At 46.8% G+C, this 25,353-nt stretch overlaps 1 protein-coding gene across 3 annotated transcripts in view; it reads left to right on the plus strand.

Annotated features, from left to right (window-relative positions):
• Nucleotides 1–25,353, plus strand: part of CCDC62 (coiled-coil domain containing 62) — a 498,667-nt gene that overhangs the window by 38,868 nt on the left and 434,446 nt on the right. For all 3 annotated transcript variants that reach the window (XM_069619632.1, XM_069619633.1, XM_069619634.1), the window contains 2 exons: nucleotides 4,323–4,515; nucleotides 13,536–13,702. In XM_069619632.1, coding sequence (XP_069475733.1) covers nucleotides 4,323–4,515; nucleotides 13,536–13,702 — 360 coding nt within the window. The remainder of the gene's footprint in view (nucleotides 1–4,322; nucleotides 4,516–13,535; nucleotides 13,703–25,353) is intronic.

A 25,353-nucleotide genomic window follows, 5' to 3' on the forward strand; every position in this document is an offset into this window, starting at 1 on the left:
ATTGCACACATGGAGAAATCCAGGGGAAGGGAAGAACCCCTTTAACTGTTAGTTCTTTGTTGGTTTCTTTTACACTTTGGAACTTAATGTTGGAAAGGAGCTGGAGGTGATCGGCTGAAAGACATGTTCCCCTGCATGTTATATTGAGTTTAGTGTGCGAGGATCAGGTTAGGATTTTGGGCACAGGATGGAGAACTTATTTATGAACATTCTGACACGGACGTTCCTTAGTTTTGTTGAGGCAGGGAACCCCCCTCCTAGAGTTAGGGACAGGTAGGATTTCCCTAACCCTCTTTAATTTTTATCATTAGTACCCAGCAAGAGTCACACTAGAATGTAAGAAACATTCTGATTGGCTCTGGCGTGGCAGCCCCTCAGCCAATGAGGAGGCTCGAAGAGGGGCCATCCCCGCTCCGAGCCTCCACACGGCTGGAAGCTTCCTTTGGGATTCAGGTAAGTTTTCGTTTTTTTCCCCCTCCCCTTTCCCCTGCACATAATCCCCTCCCCGCCCTCACAACCCTACTTACCTTCCTATTTCTGCGTTTTCGGGAGTGAACGCGTTGGGAACACTTCTGTTCCCAGCGTGTCGGAAAGGGAAAACAGACTCTGTTTTTTCTTTTCTGTTCTGAAACGGTGTAGCGTTTCGGAACAGAAAAGAAGGCTTTTAGTACCCCGATCTTGCGGGCCCGGGTACTAATAGCAATATGTCCCTTGCCGCAGGGGCATTACTGGTTCAGTAATGCCCCTGCGCCTCGGGGCAGATTGCTTAAATAAAAGTCTTTAACCATCACCACAATGCCACTGTGTCCGAGTCTTATTCTTTATCCCTTATTCATGCTATAATGTCATCAGCTTGCACACAAAATTACCTGACGAGGGCTACTAAACCGAACCAAAGGATATTGGTAACAAGGCTAGATTGAATACCCTTCCTATGAGAGCGAAGACTTTGCTCTGGGCAGGAAATTCAGTTGACACATTTTGCCAACTATATCTGACTGCTGAAGATCTAACTCCCTTTCTATTACTCTATCCAGTGTTGGGCAAGACTGTATGCCGTAACCCTGTGGGAGCCTACAGCAGCCAGACTTATCTCAAGCTGGATAAATGTGAGCTGTAGCATGGAAATCCACAATTACAAGTATCCAAATAACACTTACATTGGTTTTCTATTAAAATAATTAATTTATTTAACAGTCAGTTTTAAATAAGCATTCTTTAAAAAGGGCAATGTGCAACAATAAAAATATACTTCAAAACACTTTCTCAGAATCAAGATAGGCAAGTAGATAATCTTTTTAGGAATGCTTCATACACACTTCCTACACACTGAGGTGACTACAATTACTAGGACAGTATTGGCATTTATATATCACGTTTGTGCTTGGTAAAATCCTGAGGTTGTGGACAAGGGGAAAAATTAAGGAAGGAAAAAGGTTAACAGATTCTCAGAGCATGTGAGCACTATTCAATCTCCCAATGTAGTCTAGATAAAAACTTTCCCAGCAAACCAATGTACCACCTATGAGGGACAGTTGGAATCCGAGTCAATAGTCTGCAGGGAGCCAGGACAGCCAAAGTCAATTTGAACAATGTCTGTGGAGCTGAGGCACTTCTTAGATCGCACAAAAGTCGAGCACAAAGTTAGAGAGTTTGTAGAAAATCACTGTTGGGCCACAAGCTGTTAGGCTTGTGAAATGTAGAGCTGAAATCAATTCTAGGAAAAGCAGCTACTGCAAGTCTCAAGTGAGATAATGCAAGATAGTCAAAGACGTAAGTACCCCTTAGTCAGAGCAGTAACTTAGGTTAGAAGACTAGGATCCAGCTGGCTTCTGTCCTGGTTGCAGATCTTTGAGTTCCTGGGCCTCATTCGTGGGGACACGAGGGCAGACGTCTGACGGCAGTCCGAAGGCTCTTTTCAGTTCAGCAGCACTTTGCAGTTTCAGCTACGGGCATATAGCACCACCGCGGATCTTGGACACTGGATGGGCTTCCTTCATTCCTTGAGTGCATCACTCTGGTGAGGTGACTCCAGCTTGGGTCGTCCTGCTTCGAGAGGGTCCTCTGGATGTTCCTGGAGCTTCGGTCCGGTTTAAAGATGATGCACTTGACTATGTATTTCTCGACACCTGGCACTCGGTTCCAGCAGCAGCAAAGAACTGCATGTACAGTTGGGGAATGTCTTCCAGCAAAGTTCGTCTTGGGGTTAGTTGGTCCCACCAACCCCAGAGAAGAAGTTTTCCTCTCCGGAGCTTCTCTAGTCGATTTGGAAAAGGTTTCAGCACAGCAGCAGGGCTTCACTGGGCAGTTCAACGGTCCAGGAGGATGCATCAAGCTTCTCTTTAAGATTCCTTCATCGGATGTTTTGTTCAGTGGTCGACTGTCTTCAGTCTGAGAAGCCTTTTATGCAGGTTTCTCCCATTCATGCACAGCCTAGCTGTCAGTGGCTGTCCTGCAAGGACAGTCAACCAGCCAATCAGCACTGGGTGCATTCATGTAACCAAGGAGACTAAGGACAGGGAGATTTGCGCACCTCTCTCCCTCTTTTCCTGACCTGCCAGACACGTTGGAGCCAGAGGCAGGTTTCAGTACTGAAGCCCGCCAAAGGCAAAACTAACAAACGGGTTAAACCTGGTTTGGCGCACAGAGTAAAACCCAAGAAAGACCTCATTAACAAGAAATGGCGAAAAAAGATGATCAGAGCCATTTTGACACAATGGTCAGGATTCAGCCTGCGGTAGACGAGCACAATGGTAGGAAAACTAAACCACTGCCACCAGCCATTAAAAGTAGTGGGAGTAGGATAAAAAAATGTACATGAGTAAGTACGAAAAGGGGCTACTAATTAACCCCCCAGCACTCCACATAGGATGGGGTGTGCTGGACCTACATAGGAAAAAGGTAAGTAAAGTCAATTTCACTTTACTATACTATTCTTGGTACTAGTAGTTCACCCAAGAAAAGGTATTTAAACCTTCAGGGAAATCTAAAGGATTTCTCTGTGACACACTGCACTGGAGGTGCTGTGCATCACCATACAAAAAGTAGATGCCTATGGAGTTTGCCAGACTCCAAAAACAAGGAAATACAGAATCCAAATGCATGAGAGTGAGAAAAAGGTCTCACTTGCTCCAGAGTTCAAATTAAAAAGTCATAAATCCAGCAAAAGAGCTGGGGTTCTTTAAGGTTTCAAGGGAATTGGCACATAAATGAGAATTCTCCCTAACATCCAGTTTACACATCCATTAGGAGACACACTTTGAAAACCCCTTCTACAGGATGCTAGTTTTGCTCAGTGCCGCCCAGCTCTACTTTACTTTACTTATTGAGTGCAGACTCTCTGAAGGTGGGTTGGATAATTTCGACTTATTTGAGGCAAGCATGGGATGCCTAAAACTGACTACTAGCACTTCAGGCAATTTTGCACCTGTATCCTAATATTGGTCTTACCTGTTTTTATCTTGATTAGCTGAAAGTCTGCTTTTCAGCACCACCTCCTTTCCAATATGAATGACCTGTCCATGGAAGGTTTCTTCTGATTACTTGAAAATCAATAACCTCTCTTGACCTTTTCTTTTCATGAGCAGCCTGCAGTTTGGTGAATTATGACGAGTCACTCTGAAGGCGCGAGCCCAAGACCAGCCATTATCCCAGATTTTCCTTCTGAACTTGCTTGTATTCGACGAAAACGCCTTTGAATGTTCTCCTCTTGTTTTTGTTATTGTGCATTTCTGAGCCAGGTTAAGCCTAGAAATGTGGATATTCCAAGGGTTTCAAACCCATTTAAATTGGAACACATTTTCTTGAGACATGGTATCCAAATTGTAAGGACATGTTAAGAAATCCAGTTCAATTTAAACTTACGAGTTGCGAGAATTTAGTATTTTGGCTGGGTTCTTCTGTTGATAACATATCACAGGTTCTTGTGCCTTAGAACATGACACTCGGAAGATTTCAGTACACAATCTGTAGCCTGCTGTGTTCCTTGCAATTTCTCAGAATCCTTTGTGTTTTAATATTCACAATAAACTGTATTGAAAAGAAACTGGAAGCTGTTGTGTTGCATGAAACCTTCCATGGCACGTGCACATTTTTCAACTTTTGCCAAGGGCATCCTCTTGAACATGGCAGCAAGCAAAATATGCAATCCAAAATCAAGCACTTTAAATATTTCTCTCTTGCTCTTTTGGAGAGGCTTTCTGTCATCCGTTTATTTTATGCCTTCATCTTTTGCTCTAAAATTTATTTTAACTTGCACAAACACTTCAGTGCATTCATGTGTAATTTGATCAATGTTTTATTTCCTTTATTATGCTTTCCAGGATCTTGGTACAGACCTGGAAAATTCTACTATCCAGAAACAGCGGAAGGAGCTGCAGCTCTTGATTGTGGAGCTGAAAGATCGGGACAAGGAGCTCAATGACATGGTAGCAGTTCATCAGCAGCAGTTCCTGGCCTGGGAGGATGATCGGCAGCGTGTCTTAGCTTTGGAGCAGAGGTGTGGCAGGTTAGAAAGTAAGTGTTAGAAGACAAATGTGACCCCTTATTATCAATGCTCCAGATGCTAAATTATGGCACGAGAACAGTACTTGAATAAGATGGTCTGTATGCACACCCACAATAGTGCAGGCATTCGTTTGAGGTTCCAAAAGGGAACTGCTTTTCAGAGAAATCAATGAAAGTGGTCTTCTCTTAATTTTCTTTGGAGGGTGGGGTGAGGGTTGGTTAATTCCTATGCAGCATTCCCTAGTCCTTTTGGTGTATGCATTTGCATATTTGGGTGCATCCAATAAATGCACTGTTGAATCCGCTACAGCACTTTGCCACAGGCGTCTTTCAAGAGGTTGTTGTCTCATCCTGCATTGGTTTTGCTGCTGTTTCAAAAATCGAATTTAGCTGTTTTTGCATCCTGCTTTTCATGGAAATGTGCTGACTGGTTACCCACTCTGCCCTATGGTCTGGTCTGCTATCTGTTCCTTCACCCTGTTAATTTCCCATTGTTTCTTCCCTATCTTGTTTGTGTCTCCCTGTGCGCTTGCTCCCTCTTGCCTGCCTACCTCCTCCCTCGTACCCCAACTGCTCTGCCTGGTTAAGTGTACCAGATTCTGTACCCCTCACTATGGCACTTTCTATCTCACCCCCCCCGCCCCAGCCATCTTCTCTAACTGCTTCTCCATCTCCTAGCTTTCACCTCTCACTAAGTCTGGCAGGAAGAAACTGAAGAAAGACATTCTGGCCTCCAACTCAGGTCTTCCTATCACTGACGCCTACATCAGTGCTTCTGCCAGAGAGACTCTCACCGTCATCCTCTTTTTCGTTCCTTCTCCCGACCTATGGACTCGCCATACGGCCGCTCTGCTCTCTCCTTACTCTTACTCACACATATATGGTGGCACCTGCTGTGAGGCCCTTTCTGCCTCCTTTTCCACCTCCAGGGCCATCATAAATGTCTATCAAAATGGTACCATCCTGGTACAAGGGCCTCAACCCAACCTCTTACTTTTTGATAGGCTCCTTCCTCGCCTTATCAACTTTCCTCTTTTCTCCTCACGGGCTCTCTTGCCACCTACTTCTTCGGCTGCCCAGGCTCCCTTACCAATTATGCCCACCTTGGGTACCTTGCCTCGTACCAACCTCACCACTTCCCTCACAATTCCCTTTGTCGTTTTCAACTGTACAGGCTCCCTTGCCAACTCGCACTACACTGACAACCATGTCAGCCTCTTCCACCCTGCTGCCCTGGCCACCCACTGCTGCCGCATCTAGAGCTACCTTGCCTTCTGCAGCCCCACCCACACTGGCTCCCTTGCCATCTTCCACTATCCTGGCTCCCATGCCTGCACCCTTCTCACTGACACTCTTGTCCTCTTTGCCTCCTCCTGCCTCTTTCAGGTACTCTTGCCAATAACAGGGGGTGGGGGAGGAACCTCTGTCCCCTGCACCCTCCCACCCCTTAGTATATGCTTCAAAAGTGAAAACCTGCTCCATGTTGCCACACTAAACTCTTGCTCTACTGTCAAGCACTCCTCTGACATCTGCCACTTCCTTGAACTCCTGAACATTGATGTTCTTGCTCTTAATGAGACATGGTTTAAGGACCGCTCTGTCATAAGTTTTGACACACGTCTCCCTGACAGCTATAGAAGATCCCCACTGTGCCCAGGCCCAACAGCCCAGGAGGTGGAGTAGCCTTAATCTTTGCTGAGTGGATCTGTTTCCATTATACTCACTCAGGTCTACTCCTCCTTGAGTGCCTGGTCTGCAGGCTCTCTCCCTCGCCTTTCTTACTCTGGCCACCTTCTATCGGCCACCGGGCTAGTCCACCCTATTCCTCTCGGAATGGGCTGACCTGGCCTCTTCTCTCCCCTACACTTTCCAACTCCTCCTGCAGGGTGATCTTCACATCCATCTTGACTCTCCAGACTCTTCAGGACCTTTCCGCAACCTGTGTGACTCCCTTTCCCTTTCTCTTTCTCTTTCCATTCTACCCTCTGTCCACAGACACTGCTGGCCACACCTTGTTGGATGCTCTCATTTCCGCAAACATCGCACTCTATTCCTCTCAGTACCTCACTCTCATGGACTGATCATTCTCTCTCTTCTCCTTTAGCGATGGCACACCCTACACCCGCGACCCATGAAAAGAGGGTCAGTGACTGCTTTTGCCTCCACCTACTCTCCTCTTTCTACTCCTGCGGCTGACTCCCACCCTGATACAGCCCTCTCTAACTTTCACTGTTCCATCTCCAACACTTTTGACATTCTTGCCCCTGTCATGAGGGTCCGACTGAAACCTGCCAAAAAGTGCAACTCTTGGTGCGACTGCTGGCTGCCCTTAAACGCAAGTGCATAGCAGCAGAACGAAAATGAGGATCTTCAGGTGCACCCTCTGACAAACTGGCCTGCCACCTTTTTCAAAGGCAATATAGACCCTGCATCCGCTCCAAGAAAAGAGTCTACATTCAAGCCGGCGTCTCTGGGGCATCTAACAACACGGCCAAACTTTTCAAAGTATGCAAGGAACTGGCCAACCCTACTGCAGCCACATCCTCTACTGCACCCACCCAGGCCCTTTGCTCTGCCCTGGCCCCACATTTCACCACCAACACACAGGACATTCTGTCCTCTCTTCCGCTCTCCCTCATGCACCAACTCTCCTTGGGGCCCCCCCCCTTCGTCCACCCCCACCCTTCCCCCTCTTCTCTTCTCTCTCGCCCTAAAAACACCTGATGAGGTCTTCAGACAAGTCCGGTCTATGAAAGCCAAGAGGTATTCTACCTTTTCTCACTTTCCCCCAGAGGCTCACCACCTCGAGAGCCCTAGTTCTCTCTAGGCTGGACTATTGCAACATCCTCTTCGTCAATCTTTCTAATTCTACTCTCCGTCCTCTACAACTCATCCAGAACAGAACCGCAAGACTTATCCTTGGCCTCAAGCCCAGGGACCGCATCTCTCCAGCGCTGAAATCCCTCCTCACTCTATCCATGACTGCAAGGCTCAAGTTAAAGACCCTCTGCATAATAACCCACAAGGCTTTCTGGGGCCCGCACTATCTACAACGCTCTTTTTCCTAAATCCTCTCCCTCGAGGTCGAGAGTCATCCGCTCGTCTTCCAACTCTCTGCAGGTATGCCGCTTTCACAAACAGAGATTTGGGGGTAGATCTTTATCTTCTCCAGGTGCCTCCCTCTGGAACAGCCTCCCTGCCTCTCTCTGTCTTGAGCCAGAGCAACCTAAGTTCTGGAAACTCCTCAAGACCTTCCTCTTCTCTCTCCCTCTCCCCTGCTAACCTCCGTTCTTTCTCTCTCCACCCTTTTTCCTCCTTCTCCTCCCTAACTCTGTTCAGTTTTTCCTGACTGGTTCCTTGTTCACCTCCAGAGCCTTACAGGTCCCAAGTTCCACCGCAGGTCTTTTGCACTTGCCTCCGGGCTGCTGAACTATGTTCAACATTACTGCACTTTCAGCCTACGCTCCATGAGCGGGGCAACCTCTTTGCACTTAACCCAAGGCCCTGCTGGACTGGACACGTTTGTTCCTCCCTCCCAGCCCCCCCTTCATCACACCTCCGTCTGTACGCAGACCTAAATGTACTAGGATTAGTACGTTTGTCTGTCCTGCCCCCCTTTTTTTTTTGTTTTGTCCCCCCCCTCCCTAACTTGTTCGCAACTGTAACACTTCATGCTCTTGCACTAGGAGAAATGGTGTCAGGCCTTGTATGCTAGTTTTCCCATTCCGCCTTGAAGCGCTTTGAAGCACTCCACCTGTGTGTAAGCGCTGTATAAATAAACAATTGCAATTTACTAAAAAGTGTACGCTGGCAAACTAGAAAGAGGAGTTTGACTAAGATGTGACATGTTCAAGGGTGTTTATTTAAATAATAAGAACGCCTACCTATCCCTACCGCTAAGAGGGAAATTCCCTACCTATCAAAATTGTGATAGTCAAATGTCTAAAAGAAATCATTCTTAGTCCAAACCCTAACGACTATCTGGCCATACCACTTAGAAAACCGTAACCAAAATATAGACCACAGCATGGGCCTCTATCCTAGGATTTTGCGTGGCCCAACTACCATGATCTCTTTCCAAACAAGTTTTTTAAAGGTTTGCCAATTTCTCACAATGTGGTCTTCTAGCCTCTCAGCCGGTTCTGAATAGTTAATCTAAAGTCTTTATACACTTTGCCAGATTCCCTTCTTTACATGGAAAAAGAGTCTCCTTAATGCAATGACTTGGTGTTTGATAATGTTTCTGTTTTAGGTTGGAGCACGTGAAGCCTCCAGGTCTTCTCTGCTCCCAGTCTTGCTCGATATGTTTTGCATTTCTAGGACTCCCCGAAGCCCTTTGGTTCTCTAATACGCTTGTTGTAGCGCGGCGTCGTTTGGGCGTCTGCCCTAATGCAGCATTCAGGTTTTCCTAGCTCCTGTAATTCTTTTGGCTTCCCCAACCTCGACTGTCAGTCTTTTGGTTTCTCAGGGCTTACCAAAGCACTTTGGCCCTTTGATAAGATTACTTTAGTGGGGCTTCGGTTGGGCGTGTGCCCGTATCCCCTTTCCAGCCTTCAGGTTTTGATGGTTCCTGTAACCTTTTTGGCTTTCCCAGCCTCAAATACAACTGTTCTCCCCTCTCAGTGGGCTTACCTCTTTGGGAGCGTTTGTTTGCCTTGCTCGGCAGCTGATGCACTTCTGATGCGGAGATCGAGTATCCGCTGTAGTTTGCTCTTGGCGTCTGTTAACGGGACTCATGACCACCACAGCTTCCGTGTAGTGGCGAGATGGTCACTTCACTGTCTCTCGCTCTCTCGACTCCACGTTGTTTCCATTCAGGATGCCAGACTTCTTGACAGGCAGACAATGTGTTCTGGACAGGTAGATCCTTACAGGAATGGGAGTCCTTGTCCCCAAATGGGAGTCACTCCCAGTGTGATCCCTCTTTCCCAGACCCATAGGGAGGGTCTTGCTTGGAGGGCTCACCTCCCCAGCCTTAAACGGGGTTGCTCCCGTCTGGGAGGAGTGACAAATAAGTGAGATTCGTCAAAATACCAATATTTCAGTTCTTAAGTCCTTCTTCAAATGAATATGTCCTTCAGGAAAAGCCAAAAGTTGGCAATGTTAAAATGCTTTGCCAAAAACAGTTTTTAGGCCTGTACACCTGTGCCGATGCTCTGGCGTAATCTCAGCGTTTCAGTGCTCTAAAGCATAGTAGATGCACCATGTTGGCATTTGTAGTTTATTGGTTCAATATTAAGGTATTTGGTGAATTATAGAACTGGTATATAATAAAGCATTGCAGACTGTGCCTGTGGGCTCGATTGTGTGGTAGACTGCTGCCCAATGTAGTGGTCCTGAGCCTAAGGCAAGGACCTCTAACCCGGGAAAAGACCACCTAGCCCACAATAAAGCCCCATACCATCAGTGGGGACTCTAATGCTAGTATAACTTGTGCTTGCGCTAAAAAGGGCAGCCTCAAATGGGTTTCATGGGACACCGCTGGTCAGTTACTCCTGCCCAGTGGGTAGGCCTCACAAAGGGAAGCTTGGAATGTAGCCATTTCTGGAGGTTGGATCCTCCATTCCAGGCCTTCTGGTTGACTGGCTAGCTTGAAGCTGTGAGAACAAAGAATGTGGGCTTCTACTGCAGTTGGAGCCTGAACTCCCAATTTTCTGATTCTCTTATGAGATGAAAACATGTTCTAGATAACATTCACAGCCGGGAAAGGGTGCTCGGCCTATCGGGTGGCTGGAACAGCGGGCAAGAATACTCGCAAAATCCCTGCCCTCTGTTCCATCCACTCAAGGCCCTTCCCTGGGTGGCCATTATTTTGTCCTTTTTTCATTGCAGGGAGGCAACAGGGAGCCCCTTTATTTGCAGACATCGTTGTCCTCGATTTCAACAGATTATGCTTGCCTTTCGTGGAACAGAATAGCTGGTTCAGTCTTTAGAAATCTTGCCATTCCATGGGGATTAAAAAGGTGGTATCTGCTCTGTGTGGGAACTTCTTAGGCCTTTGTCAGGTGAATGGGCAGATGCTGATCCAAAGGAAAACCACAGAAAGCTACTTCCAGTGTTTATTTATTTTTATTTATTTTTTCTTCTCTGCATACATTGGAGTGTGGATGTAGGTGTCTCTTGCTGCATTGTACATGCTAGACAGATGTATATTCTAAACGAAAATGATTACGTTATGTAGCAAGTGTTACTCAAATTAACCTAAACTAAACGTTCAAAACCGTCATGTCATGGTATCTTCACAATTGATTTCCTCTTGCTGTTTAAATTGTTATTTTTTAAATACGTCTGTGCATTTTGCAGTAATATCGTAATAACGTTTGGTCAATTTAAGATGGGGGTAGATTTTTGGTTTAGAACATTGAAAGTCAACAAAAAAATGAAGCTTCACACAAAGGATCCATTCCTTGCAGTTTATAGTGACATTTTCGAATGCCATATTTTCGAATTGCCATTTTCTCGAGACAAAATTTCTGAAACATTTTTTCGAATGTTTTTTTTAAATGTTATTTTTGAAATGGGGGGGTTCCCCCCAAACCCCTGTTTCTTTTTATTGACACTTTTTTTTAAAATAACGAAACAAAAAAAAAAATTAGCTAATTCTTTTCTGCATTTTTGTTTTCGACAAAATGGTATTTCGAAAATGTTTTTGAAAAATTAACCGGATACCATTCCGTGTCTCCAATGGAGCAGATTTGTGAGTGATATTTTATTTGTTTCAAACTGGAGAGTTTAAATTAAAGTTTGAAATCCTGTACTCTGCCAAAACTTACCAGGCTACCCCGACTGGTCCATAGGGAGCCTGGGGCTGAGACTGAAATTTGCTGTGCAAGAACAAAATCTAAACTTAAATATTTTTCTCTGTAAAATGTCTAATCCACGTGCCCTGAACACCTGCATATTAAAGGTATTTTGCTTTCCTTATTGTGTGGTCCTTAATTGCTGATCTTTCTTCATAGCCATATCGGGAGTTTCTCTTGTGTTGATAATCTTCATTTTAACACTTCTAATAGAATCGGAATGTGCATGAATGATATCCCTCCACGTTTCCCTTTCCTTCCCACCTCCAGGGGGGGACTTATTTCAGGGGCCAGAGTTCAATTGACGTGTTTAATAGATTGAAACCTCTCCCACAATATAAGTGGTGCAGTGTGAACCAGGCCAGTGCCGACACCAAATGAAAAAACACTGCTGCATTATTAACGCGGCCCCAGGTTCTGGTGTTGCAATAGGTTATGCTTATGGGTGCCCATAGTCTGAGGCCTCCAAAATGTTGTGATTTATTAGCAGGAAACCTCGGCTCTTGAGACAGACACACCAGCATGGGAGTGGCTGAGCAGGGAAGGTTTTTACATGGCGATCAGCGTAGTCCCCTCAACCTCCCCCCCCCCCCCCCAGCCCAAACCAGTGGCTGCACCCAAAGCCAAGTGGTAGGGGAAATAATCTAAGACGCCAAGTCTATTTGTGCCTAAAGGTTTATTCCAGCTCTTCTTGGCACCCATCAGACCTTTGTGATCCCAGGTTTTATGATAACACTTGGGTGCTGGGAATTGCAGTTATTGATAAGTTTTCCGCGTTGATCTTCTGATAGTCCTAAAACATTATATGATAAGTCATTTATAACGCACCTGTACACAAGTGTTTCATGTCTCCTGTGTCTCCACGCTCCATTAGCATGATTTTTTTTAATGTACTTTGCCGGCTATGTTCACTCGGATGAAACATTTTTAATTTTATGCAACATTTTCACAGGCCCGCTCTTACTTTTTGCCAGTTAATTGGATATTCTTCAAGTATGTGTTATCTATGTGCTGGGTTTTATGTACCGTAAAACCTAGGGCTAAAGTGACAGTGCTGCGAGGATTAAGATCAAAACCCTCTGCATAGTCCCCAAGGCCTTCTGGGGCCTGGGGCCTCAATACCTTCAACTCTCTCTTCCTAAATGTCTTCCTTCTCGAGCTCTTCACTCCTCTGCCTCCAACTCCCTCAGGGTCAGTCACTTCTCCAAGCAACAACGAGTTGGTGGTAGATCTCTTTCTTCGGTTGGGGCCTCCCTCTGGAACAGCCTCCCTGAAACTTTAGGAGCATCATCTTCGGTTCCGGAAGCACCTCAAAACCTTTCTCTTTGCGTCTGCTTTTTCTCCTCCTCCTCCCTTGCTGATTTCCTGGCTGACACTGAAACTGACGCTGACACTGCACTTGTTACCTGGCCACCTTCTGATCTCGGGCCCAAGTCCACTCCCCCGCCAGTCGCACTCCTGCACTGCCTTCCTGCCAACACCCGCACTTGGTGACTGTTTTCTGTATCCCTACGGTCCCACTTCTAGCACTTGACAATGGACGTCTGCACTTACCCTTTCACTTGCCACCTGTTGGCCGTACTTTTACTTATCCCATGTACTGCACTGTCCCCTCCACTTTCACCCGCGCACATCTCCTCCGTCCCCTGCCCATGCACTTCGCAATCTGAATGACACCTGGCCTAGTAGGATCGCCGTCTGTCTTCCCTCTGTTCCCCCTCCCTTGCCTCGTTGCGCCTTGAAACACTTGTGTATAGGCGCGTTATAAATGCCATATCATACAGCAAGTGCATTTTACAGTAATAGGGTACAATAGAATCATACAGTTAGAAGGATAAACTATTAAAGGTACACCTGGAGAGGGCGACTACAGAGGGTTACACGCAGGAGATTCAGATTAGGAAGGGAATGGGGACACAAATCTTGCTTAATTGGGTGGAGCCTCAGCCGTGTCCTCGCTGGCTTGATATTGTACATCACACAATCCAACCTCCATACCTGAAATTGGTGCCTGAGTCTGCATCCTCTATTCCCTCCCTTCGTCTTGCAGTGTGAGGAAGCAAAAGCACCAGTCTGTTCCCAACAATTCTGTAGTTGCTATAAGAATACTTATGCCAGCTGTGTTCATTGGGTTGTTTCTCATTACTTTCCATACCATTGTGTGGATGAGTCCTCTGTTGTAGAGACTGCACAACAGCTGTTTACCTCACAGGTTAATATTTTCTTTAGATGAACTACACCAGAGAAAACAAATAATCAGATCTCTAACGAAGCAGATTAAAATTCTCGAATCTCAGCAAAATGATCGACGTACAAGTCTTGAAACCACTCAACTCCAGCTGCAGGAGCTGTCCCAGAAAGCACTTGAGTCCTCCAGTCAGTGTCAGGAGCTTGAGGTGAGCTTGATATATTTATAATGCTGCAACCCAAAGTTTGTTTGGTTATTTGTATTATAAACCTGCATGTCTGGAACACGTTCTTGGAATTTTATTTTAGGTTTTTAAGATACCTTCAACGTCTGCTTTCATTGACCTGAGCCCTGATTGGTAATTCAAATGGTATCTTTTTAAAAAAAAACTTTATTGATTGTGCATCACGTCACAGCTACAATACATATTCAATAGTAACCAGTATACAATACAGATGGGTATTTCTTGTACATATCACGGCTTTCCAATTTAACAAGACCAAATTATGTTCTCGTGGGGCTATCTTCATCTGATAGCATATCCAACAGATCGATATATTCTAAACAGAGTCCAAATGTCTTTCGGCCTATTTGTCCCATACTGTTCCTCACATTCGTTTATAAAAGTGAGTTTAGAAGAAAGTGGTCTGTATGTGGTGCATATGAGCTTTTCCAGTTTTGGAATATACACTTTTTAGCTACAGCACATGTAACCTTGAATAATCTTCTAGTCCTCTCTGCCATTTTCCCTATATCACCAAATAGCTATTTCTCCAGCATTGGATCTTTCATGGATTCACATGCTGTGAATATTCCCTGTCGCCAGGCGGGGAACCTCGGTCACTTTAACCTAGCGTTTTCCTATGGAAAACTTTGACACTTTAGTCGTCCTTTTTGGGCGCTTTAGTCCCCACCAATAGGACATAGGCTATAAATAGCCCGCCCCCGCGGCTTCCATTCAGATTTCAACCTTCTCCAACTGTTGGAATCCCCTCGTGTTCCTTGTGTTTTTGCGTGTGCTATTTGTGTATTGAGATCGCTTCTGGGGCTCCGAAGAAGTCTCTGTTCCGGTTCTGTGCGACTTGTGGGTTGAAGGTGTATGAGGGTGACAGACATATGGATTGCCTCTACTGCCTTTACCCCCATCACTCAGCAGACTCTTGCGAGATTTGTAGAGGTTTTTCGCAAAAGACGCTTGAGGACCGCAATATGCGGTTGGTTTGTTGGCTTAATGAGGGCACCTACCCGGCCTCAGAGGTGGGGTCGGTCTGGAGCCTGTCCTCTGAGCGGCCTGTGCAGTCGGCAGATCATCGCTGGGTGGCGTCGGCCGAGCCTCAGGCTAAGAAACATTGTCCTGCTCCTGTGTCAGAGGTGGCAAAGAGCGGTAGTAAGCCACTGTCGAAGGGTGCTTCTTCATCCAAGCATGGTCGGTCGGACCATTCCCGAGGGTCTGGTAGTAGGCCTGTGAAGTTGGCGTCGCAGGAGAAGGCCAAGAACGACTCATCGTCTAAGCGCTCCTCTTCAGGGGACCATCACAGTTCGTCCTCTAGCAGGGAGTCCTCTAAGCACCGGTCCAGCGCTGCCAAGCAGGCCGGGTCGCCTGGGATATCTACACCGCAGGTGGCAGTTCTGACGACGTCCTCGTCGACGGGGGTCCCGTCGTCGATGGATGCTCTTCCATCTACGGTTCCATCGTCGACGGTTGTGTCATTGGCTCCGGCGACCACTGTGTTTGATAACGGGGCGATGATTTTCTTGTCATCGAGGATGGACACGGAAGGATTGTTGCTGACGAGTGGGGCTTGGCAGTCTTCCGCCTTTGACTCGCTTATGCCTGACACCAGTGCTCCAGATAAGATTTTGAGGTCGGAGTATTTTACTCCCTGTTTTTAAACTTTGAGAGTAAAAATGACTTTTCTCCTTTGCAAGAGTAAAATGTATGTGACATCCAGCCGACGCATGCACAATCTGTATGGAAATCATTACCGTACGGCAGCTTTCTGCATTGTGATAGAATACACCTTCCATTATTTCTCTAAGGTCTGGCCATTTGATCTCTCATGTATATATTTCAATGTATAAATCACAAAAATCTAGCCAATTACATAGTAAAGCAAACATGAATTGTATTGTGTGTTTTGAGGTTCGATAGCAGAATTGTCTGTTTAATGAAAGTCCTCATTTTCTGGAGCTATTACTACCTAATGGTGTGCCAATGCTATGATACAACAATGCAGAGAGGCAATGACTCCTTGCTAAATTCATATTTATCACAATTATCACCAAACCAAAGTCGGTACTCCTTTGACGACCTCGAAAGGATGAAGGGCTGAGTTGGACTTGCCGGGATTCGAGCCTGCAACCTAGAGATCACGCACAGATTGCAGCAATGACTGTTCAACCGACTGAACTATCTTATTGGCTAACATCCTTCAGAGGTCGGTTAACTGAGTATCGACTGAGGTGTAATAATTGGAGTACCTAGATGTTGGACAAACCATTTATGAAGCACTAGGTGAAGTTAAATACCTATCGGATTATCACAGGGACAGGTTTTGCTGAGTTTCTATTTCAATTACAAACATAACTTTCATTTGTTTTTGAAAAGTGCTTGCGCTTCCTGGAGAGTCAGGTTTTGGATGTTTGTAGTCTTGAAGATTTGAGAGGTTAGAACACCTGTGATTGGTGTAATGACAATCACTCACCCTTGAGCAAAGACTCTGCTGCCACTGACCATTTATAGTAATGTACCCCATTGACAGCAAGGTTGAATGGATGTAATCTAGACTTTGCATAGCCATCATTTTACACACTTATAATTAGAATGTAAATTAAATTATCAGTGTAAAAAATGATCTGCCTCCGCATGATTAAGCACACAGCACCAGAACTCTGAAAAATAAAATTGTGCAATACTGTTTTGCTTTCACTGGGGAAAAAAAGCATAATTTGTTACAAAAGGTTAATTCTCAATTACAATTTAGTTTTCCATCATTAATTATACAATCCTAAAATTCTAGGAAAGTATGCACAGCTGAATGGAAATAAACCATTCCTTTTATCGCAGTGTTCAGTTTCTTCTGTTTCAGTGGTATCTTGCAATTGCATCCATGTAGATAGAAATTAGGAGGCTTCTTTTGATTTTTATCAAGTACCCTGACCTTTGCACTGCCCTCTGCTCTAAACCTGTGTGTAAATGTACCCAGGAAAATAATAAAGCTGTTGTATTTGCAAGATTTTAATGCGTAAAAAGGCCTGGTACCCACCTTATCTGGAGGCCTGCCTATCACCATTCTACATCAGGAGACGGTATATTTTTCAGTGTCCTCAGAGGTAGACGACAACCGGGAGCAGGTGTTGGGGCCGTCAGCCTTGGGACTGCAGAGTATTGGCCCTTCGACGTCAGTGGGTGTGGGTGCTGGTCCTGCTAGTTACCCACTGGTGAATCTGCAGTCTATGTTGTCGCTATACGTTCTGTCCATGCTGCAATCATTGTTAGGCCAGCTGGATGCAAGGTTGTCCCCTCTGAATGTGGTCATGGTGGGGCTCTCTCATGGACGCTGCTGGTGTTCCTCCGCGTTCATCTGCCACGGCTGGGTTGCCGCTGTCGGTGAGAGAAGATCGTCCACGTTCGTACCCTGAGGAGGGTGAACTGCCGGTGTCGGACAGGGTGCCTCAGGACGCCATGTCTACTGGTTCACCGTCGCCGACGAGGGACACAGACGGGAGGTGGAACAGCCTCGGAGTCCGGCGCAGCCTTCCCCTCCCGATGATGTTGGGGCATTCCACGCCATGATGGCTGAGGCGTGTGTGGAATTTGGGCTGACACCTGCGGAAGAGCGGAAGGAGTGCTTCCTGTTCGATCACATGGGCAAGAGACAGAAAGCTGTATTCTCCGTGCCTTTTCTGGACCACGTGTGGCAGGAGGGCCTGCGCACGATGCAGCATCCCTTTTCGAACCGGTTGTCAAAGGTAGACTGGCGAAAAAGTTCAAGGCCCCGGAATCTAGCCCGAAGTGCTTAGTGTCCCAGCCCACTCCTGAGTCTGTGGTGTCGGCGGCGGCCAGCCGTAAGGCACGGAGTCAGCACAAGTGTGTTACTCCTCCGGACAGTAAAGCCAGGAGACAGGATGCCTTCGGGAAGAAGGTTTTGACTGTTGGGACGACGACGGTGCAAGCTACCAATTCCTTAGCGATCATGGCACGCTATGATCGTGAGATGTGGCATCGGCTAGCACCTATTTTGGAACATCTGCCAGAGGAGCACCGCAAGACCGCCATGCTCTTGGTGCGTGAAGGGGAGGAAGCTTCCAATCCCAGTATTAATATTGCCATTGACCTAGGGGAGTCCGGCTTTAAGCAGATTAACAATCTGGTAGTGCTGCATCACCAAGCCTGGCTTAAGTGCACAGACTTTCACCCGGAGGTGCATTAGAATGTTATCGACCTGCCCTGTGAGGGGGAGCATTTGTTTGGCAAAAAAATTGATGAGGCCCTCCAAGGGATGAGGAAGACACTGAGACTGCTAAATCATTGGGGGCTTACAGAGTAGGTGCTCTTTTCGATCCTTTCGCTTCTTCCGGGGGGCTTCGGGGAATGCCCAGTTTGCTTCCACCAGAGACCGGGGTTACGGTTGATCAGGTTATTCCTCCCAGGGGTATCGGAGATCAGCGCAGAAGAGTCTGGACTTTCAGGCCCAGCCGAAAAGTGGTGCACAGCCCTCCACCTCTAAGGGGGGGCAGGCTAAACCGCAACAATGACTGCCTACAGGACATTCTACTGGGGGGGTAGGGTGACGATGCATGTTGACGAGTGGTGCAAGATTACGTCAGATCGTTGGGTGTTGGACACAGTGCGTATGGGCCACTCGCTGGAGTTCGAGTGTCCCCCGGTTTCCATTCCTTCGGTGTATGCCTTGCAACCACACGTTCCCATCCTGCGGCACGGGTTAGTTCTTATGCTACAGAAAGGGGCTGTAGAACTGGTTCCAGTGGCAGAGAGAGGCCAAGGGATTTATTCCCGCTACTTTGTAGACAAGAAACCCAACGACAAGTGGCAAACCATCCTGGATCTTTGGCCGTTGAACAAGACTCTGCAACGTCTGAAGTTCAAGATGCTCACTCTTCAGGAAGTCATCCGGTCAGTACAGCCGAATGAGTTTCTGGCGTCTTTGGATTTGCAGGACGCATACTTTCGCAGTTCAATGCGTCGACGGCACCGCAAGTTTCTGCGGTTTGTCGTAGGAGGAGATCATTACCAGTTTCGGGTACTGCAGTTTGGTTTAAGTTCGTCCCCCAGGACGTTTATGAAACGTTTGGCGCCAGTGGCAGCGTGGCACTGGCGGGTGGGTCATCACGTTTACACGTACCTGGATGACTGACTGGTGGGAGGTTCGTCGCCAGGGAGGTGCAGGAATGTCTCGGTGCTACCATGCAGTTGTTGCAACGGCTAGGCTTCGCCATAAACTTTGAGAAATCCTTTCTGTCGCCTTCCAAGGACTTGGTGTTTCTGGGGGCGGAGTTTCCGACTCAACTGCGACTTGTGAAGCCCTCGGGCGAGCGGGTCTTGAAGCTCCTGCAAAGGGCGCCAGAGTGGATGATCGGTGCAAGGGTGTTGGTCCAGACCTACATGTCGCTGCTGGGGGCCATGGCGTCATGCATTCTGCTGTTTCCAAACTGTCGGCACTCTGGTGGGAAACTAGACGGCACTCTGGTGGAAGCTCTTCGCTGGTGGCAGTGCTTGGACAATCTGGTTCGGGGCATGCCGTTGCTGGAGCCGGAGTTCAATTTACGATTGTGGCGGATGCCTGACGGGATGGGGGGGCGCATCTCGGCGGCTCACAAGTTCAAGGCCTGTGGTCTTGGGGTGGAGTCTCGGTTCCACATAAATGTACTAGAGTTGAGAGCAGTTCATTGGGCCCTCAACTCGTTTCTGCTGTGCATACGCGGTTCGGTGGTGAGGGTGTTGACAGATAATGCCACCACGATGTTTTATCTCAGGAAACAGGAGCGCATGCATTCCAGGATGCTGTTGAAGGAAACACAGGAACTTTGGCGTTGGACTCTGTTGCACGACATTGGCATTGTGGCTTTCCATCTGCCGTTCTCGTTCCTGTGGACGGGCCGGTTCGCGTATGTTAGGGAGAATTCTCATTCTATGGCTAATTTCCCTTACCTAGTGAGTCCCTCAGCAGCATTGCTGGATTTCTGGAGTTTATTTTTTCCACCTGGTAAGAGTGTGAGCTTTTCCCCCACTCTTACCTGTGTTTTGCCATGTGTATTTCAACTATTTGCATTTGTGGATTCTCGTGTACACCACTTCAGTAGCCCCACTCTTTGTGTGTTACACAGCACCTTCAGTGCAGTGACACAGGGTTGTCTCTTAGACTTCCCACCGACTCCATTTTCAGGGGCTGACTACTGTCCCCCAGAAAAGGGTAAAGTTGCCATTAACTGTACATAGTCACTTTAACCACGGATCCAATACACCCCATCTTATATGGAGTATTGGAAAGGGTTAATTCTTATCCCTTTTTATATGTGCCTCTTGGAGCATTGTTTCGCTCCCTTAACATTAAGACTTGGCTGGTGGCAGTGGTATCTACCCTAATTTTCCTACCGCGATTATATTACATAACGTGGTAACGTTTTAGGCTATTTTAGTAGCCTTGAATTTTAAACCTGCTTGCCCAAATACTTTTTCTTTCGGCTCCGGTTGGGTTTAATCGCCATTTCTTTTTGTTCACATCCTTCTTGGGTCTTTCTTTGCGCGGCAAACCAGGTTTCCCTCCTTTGTTCGCCAACCTTTGGCGGGCTTCTGACCAGAAGCCCTCCTTTGGCGTCTAGGTGGGCTGAATGTGAGGGAGGGGTGTAGTCACCCACTGCACAGGATATCCTTGGAAACCCAAGTCGCACTTTGTGTTGATTGGCTGAGGTGGTTGTCCGGGCTGGACAACCCCCCCCCCCCCGCTGAGTGATTGACAGCCAGGCTGTGTGAATGGGGGATTTTGACATCAAAGGCAGGATTCTTGGGCTAGAAGGCAGTCGCCACTGGAACTGCAAAGAACTGAAGAGAAGCGGAGAAGAAGACTGCTGCTGCAACCCTGAGTCCCGGTGAAGTCCTGCTGCAGTCCTGAGCTATCTACCCTTCAACGACGAGATCCAGTCCGGAGTCTTCTTCCCTTGAGCCTGGTGGGATCAACCAGCTCACCCTTTCTTCAGTCAGAGAATCCTCTCCTGAGTCAAAATCACTGCTGTGCTGTAGTGGTCCGGATAGCCATCAGAAGAGCCCTCTCCTGATTTAAAGGAGCGCACCTTTTATTCATCGTTGTCTTTTCCGCTGCTGCTGGCCTCATCCCTGGGTAGTGCAGATCGCTCCAGACATCCTCCTCCTTGTCCCCACGACTGAAGCCGCAGGAACCGTGAGTCTGCAGGAACAACTGCCGTGGCACCAGCTTTTCTCCAACGGAATAAGGTACTGTGCACATTTGGTCGTTCTCTCCGTCTGACCATCCGGAATCGGGGTGAACCATTTTCCTCTTTGAAGATTTGTTCCTTCTTCCTTCCCTCTTATAACTTTTCCTTCCATCTGACAATATCTATGTACTCTTGGCATCTCGAATCTCGAACTGTTCAACGTGTGATCCTCGGCAACTGAGCATCTGCTCCATTGACACTGGCGCAGGCCTATTGACTTTAATCTGTATCTTTGAACAGGCCCTCCAATTCCCTGGCCTTGACAAACGTATTGACTGTGAGTTATCCACTTTTCCCTTGTTTGAAATTCTAAAGTACAAAGTGTGTTTTAAACTTCGTGAGCATTTCCATTCGCGGGTACGTGTTAGTATCGCAACACCGGTCTGTCAAATCCTAATGTACTTACCTTGAATTTGCTGGAACAAGTGGACTTAGTTGTGTGTAGTGTATTTTACGTGTGGTTTTGAATTTCTAGAAGTGAAGCGTTTTGTGAACAGATGGTTTAAAATAAATGTACTTATATTTTTACCTGAAACCTTGAGTCAGTGTTTGGTTGAGTCACAGTAATCCGTGGTCCTTTGTGTAATCTCTACTACTGCTCATTTACTCTTGATAAGTCTGGCTGCTCCGCTACTGCTACCACTAACAGTGTAGTACAGGCTTGTACCAAAAGTGAACTTGTATTGCCACTTGTAGTCTTAATTGTGTGTAGTGGTCCCTAAGGGCACTGCACAGGATTCTGCCTAACACTGGTGGCAGAAGTGGGATTTGGAAGTATAGTGATTACACCTACAGTGCTGCTATTGCTTTGGGTCAACTAACCACAAGGCTAAACACCACTAATTCTATTAACTGAGAAATCATGTCAAATATGGAAAGCTACACTGAGGAGGGTCTCTTAAACTACACTGCTGAGGTTTTGAGAACCATGTGTAGGGAGAGGAGCCTCTCTGGTAAAGGAAACAAATCTGAACTGGTTGCCAAGTTATTGGGAAAACAAGTCTGGAGAGTGGGTCAGAAGGACTTACTCCTCCAGCAAACGTGGATACTGATGTTTCTGATTCTGAGAGTGTTGAAGAAGTAGATAACCCTTTGTTAGGAGTTCCTAGCAACCCCTTGCCTGCTCAGCAACCACAACCTCTGTCCACAGGGACCCACACAGGTCCTACACTCGCTCCTGAGTTTATTGCACCAGAGAAAATGAAACTTGAATTAGAAGTGAAACGTATTGAAGCACAAACTGCCATGAAACATCAAGAATTAAGGCTGAGAGAAATGGAGATGGCCCATGCTCTAGAAATAAAGAAATTGTTTTTGGAAAATGTTTCTTTCCCAGAGTCTTCTAGGTCTTCCAGCCCTAAGAGACCCGTTTGCCAAAGGAAATGATTGGTATAAATGAGACTAAACTTGTTGTTTTGGATTGGTTAGCAATGTTTGAGTACAATCATGGGATTCAGGGTATCTCAGGGAATCGGTTGATTCCTTGGCTTTTCTCTATGCTCCCCCCTGTTGCATTTGATGCTGTAATGGAGTTGGGGAGGAGGATAAACAGGATTATGAGTGTGTGAAGCTAGCATTAATAGCTAGATTTGGGAAGACCCCTTCCCAATACCTTAAGAGGTTTAGGACCCTCAAAAAGCATGACGGTATCCCTTGGGTTACCTGGGTGTGTGAATGTTTGAAAAACTTAGATGGTTGGGTTACAAATGAGCTCTTATGAAGGTTTGAGGAATATTGTAATGTTGGAGTCTATTTTTGATGTCTGCTCTCCTGAGCTTACACAGTACTTGGCTGATTCAAAGGAGATAGATCCTAAGAAGTTAGCTAAGGCTGCTGACCTGTGGGTTGCCAACACAAGGATTCTGGGGCAACTCAGAAGAAGGAGGAGGGAAAGCAGCCAAAGAAAGACAAAGAGAATTCCAATAATTCCAATCCTAAAGAGGGCCCCAAACATAACCAGGGTAAGCCACAAGGGAAACAGTATCAAGCTAGTATTACCTAGTATAAGGCAAACCCCCATTCAATAAAGCATTTGGTAAATGCTTTGTTTGTGGCTCAACTGACCATGTGAAAGGAGATCCCATGTGAAAGGAGATCCCAGATGTAAGGGTAAACCTTCAGGGGTCCACACTGTCTCCTTAGCCTTCCCCCAGGTGGATGAAGTACCTATAGCCAGTGGAACCTTTCAGTTACTAACTGATGAGCCCATGAGAGTCTCAGCTAGTGTCTTTAGTGTCCTTGGGTCTTTGGGAACAACAGAACTACTACTAAAGAATATTACAAAGATAGTGTTCTTGTGAATGGTCAGGAAACCCCTGCCATCAGACGCTGGAGCCAGCATAACTGTGGTTGATGAATGTTTTTTCAAGGTGGAGGATGTTGCTAAGGCACCCAAACACCTAACCAAGTTAGCTGGAGGCCCTGTGCAAATGGTTCCCCAGTTACCAGCTCTCACCCAGTGCAATTACATGACTGTCAGAACACCTGTAAGTGTGCAAAATAACGTGCCTGGAAGAATCCTGTTGGGTAATGACCTTTAAAACTCTTGGAGTTGTGACCAGTACCCCCAGGCCTCCCTGCAAAAGGAAGCAGGACCTAACGAGGTTTGCTAGGGAGAGAACCTTGAGAGGCTCTCCTTGGGATTTGATAGAGGAAACTATCACCCCAAGTCCACAGGACTTACTTACTGCTATTGCAGGACAGAAACAAAGGGGAAACCCAGGTCTGCCAGCAAGAAACCAACAAGCTCTCCTGTGCCCAGAAGGACATCTCCAAGATTGTCCAAAGTCACATCTGTGACTCCTCCACCAGCTGAGGCTGAGTGTGAGGTTCAACCCTGTATGATTCAACTAGATACTGAGGAATCAGATCTAGAAGATGATCTTACTCTGGTTGTAGATCTTGACCCTGTTGACCATCCTGAGCTGCAGTCTTTACTGGCAGAAGGTGGACCCAACAGGGCAGACTTCAGCAGAGGACAAAGGGAGTGCCCTACTCTTGAAGGTCTTCGCCTACAGGCAGCTTCTCAACTCGATGGGACTGAGCCTGGAAAGTATAGGTTGCACTGGGAAGATGGCCTGTTCTACAGTGAACCGACTGAGTCAACACCTGGAGACTGCAAAAGACTTTTAGTACCTCTAGTGAACCGACTCCAGTTCCTGCAGTTAGCCCACGAGATACCTTTGGCTGGTAAGTTTTAAGAAAACCAAGGAAAGGCTCTCCCTTTACTTATACTGGCCTAAGATGGGTTCAGAAGTAGACAAATTCTGCAGGAGCTGTCACACTTGCCAAACTTCTGGCAAGAGTGGAGCCAAGAATATGGCACCCCTGGTGCCTCTGCCAGTGGTGGGAGTTCCTTTTGAGAGGGTCGGGATTGACATTGTTGGTCCTCTTGACCCTCCCAAATCTTCAGGTAACAGGTTTATCCTGGTTGTAGTGGATCCTGCCACTAAGTATCCGGAAGTAATACCTATGAGGACTGTTACGGCTCCGGCTGTGGCTAAGGCCCAATTTGGTATTTTTACCAGAGTAGGTTTTCCTAAGGAGGTGATATCTGACAGGGGATCACATTTGATGTTCCACTACATGCAAGCCATGTGGAAAACCTGTGGAGTCACCTACAAGATCTCTACTTCCTACCATCCCCAAACCAATGGGTTGGTAGAGATGTTTAACAGAACTATGAAGAGCATGATAGGTGCTTTAGAAGTACCCCTTAAAAGAAAGTGGGACCTTCTACTGCCATGCCTTCTCTTTGCAACATAGAGAAATCCCTCAGGAGGGAGTAGGTTACAGTCCCTTCAAACTTCTCTATGGCCATCCAGTCAGAGGTCCATTGGCCCCAATTAAGGAGGGGTTGGAGAGTGCCCCTTCCCCCAAGCCAGTCAGAGCGACGGACTATGTGATAGGTCTCCGGAGAAGAATGTCACACATGATGGCAGAGGCAAGTGATAACTTGAAGGCTGGTCATGCTCTGCTCAAACATTGGCACGACCAGAAGGCTAACATGGTTGAGTTTACTCAAGACCAGCTTGTTCTTGTTATGGTCCCCATAAGGCAGAGGGCATTGCAGGACAAATGGATAGGACCCTTCAAAGTTGTGGGTAAACTTGGTGAGGTGAACTATCTGGTGGGCTTGGGCAATCCTAAGGAGGCTCCTACAGTCTTTCACAACAGCCGTTTAAAGGCTTATGTCTCTGGACCTGAGATGGGGGCCTTGCTCCTAGCTTCAGCTCAGGAGGAGAATGAACCTCTGCCTGACCTCCTCAGAGGCTTCCCTTTAGATGAACAAGTGGAAGGGGTTAATCTCTCTTCCAGTCTCGCATCTGATCAGCAGGATGAGTGCAAATTACTGTTAAATCAGTTTGCCTCCCTGTTCTCACTTTC

This window comes from Ambystoma mexicanum, chromosome 10 (genome assembly GCF_040938575.1).
Source record: "Ambystoma mexicanum isolate Mex_15411 chromosome 10, UKY_AmexF1_1, whole genome shotgun sequence".
Taxonomy (NCBI): domain Eukaryota; kingdom Metazoa; phylum Chordata; class Amphibia; order Caudata; family Ambystomatidae; genus Ambystoma; species Ambystoma mexicanum.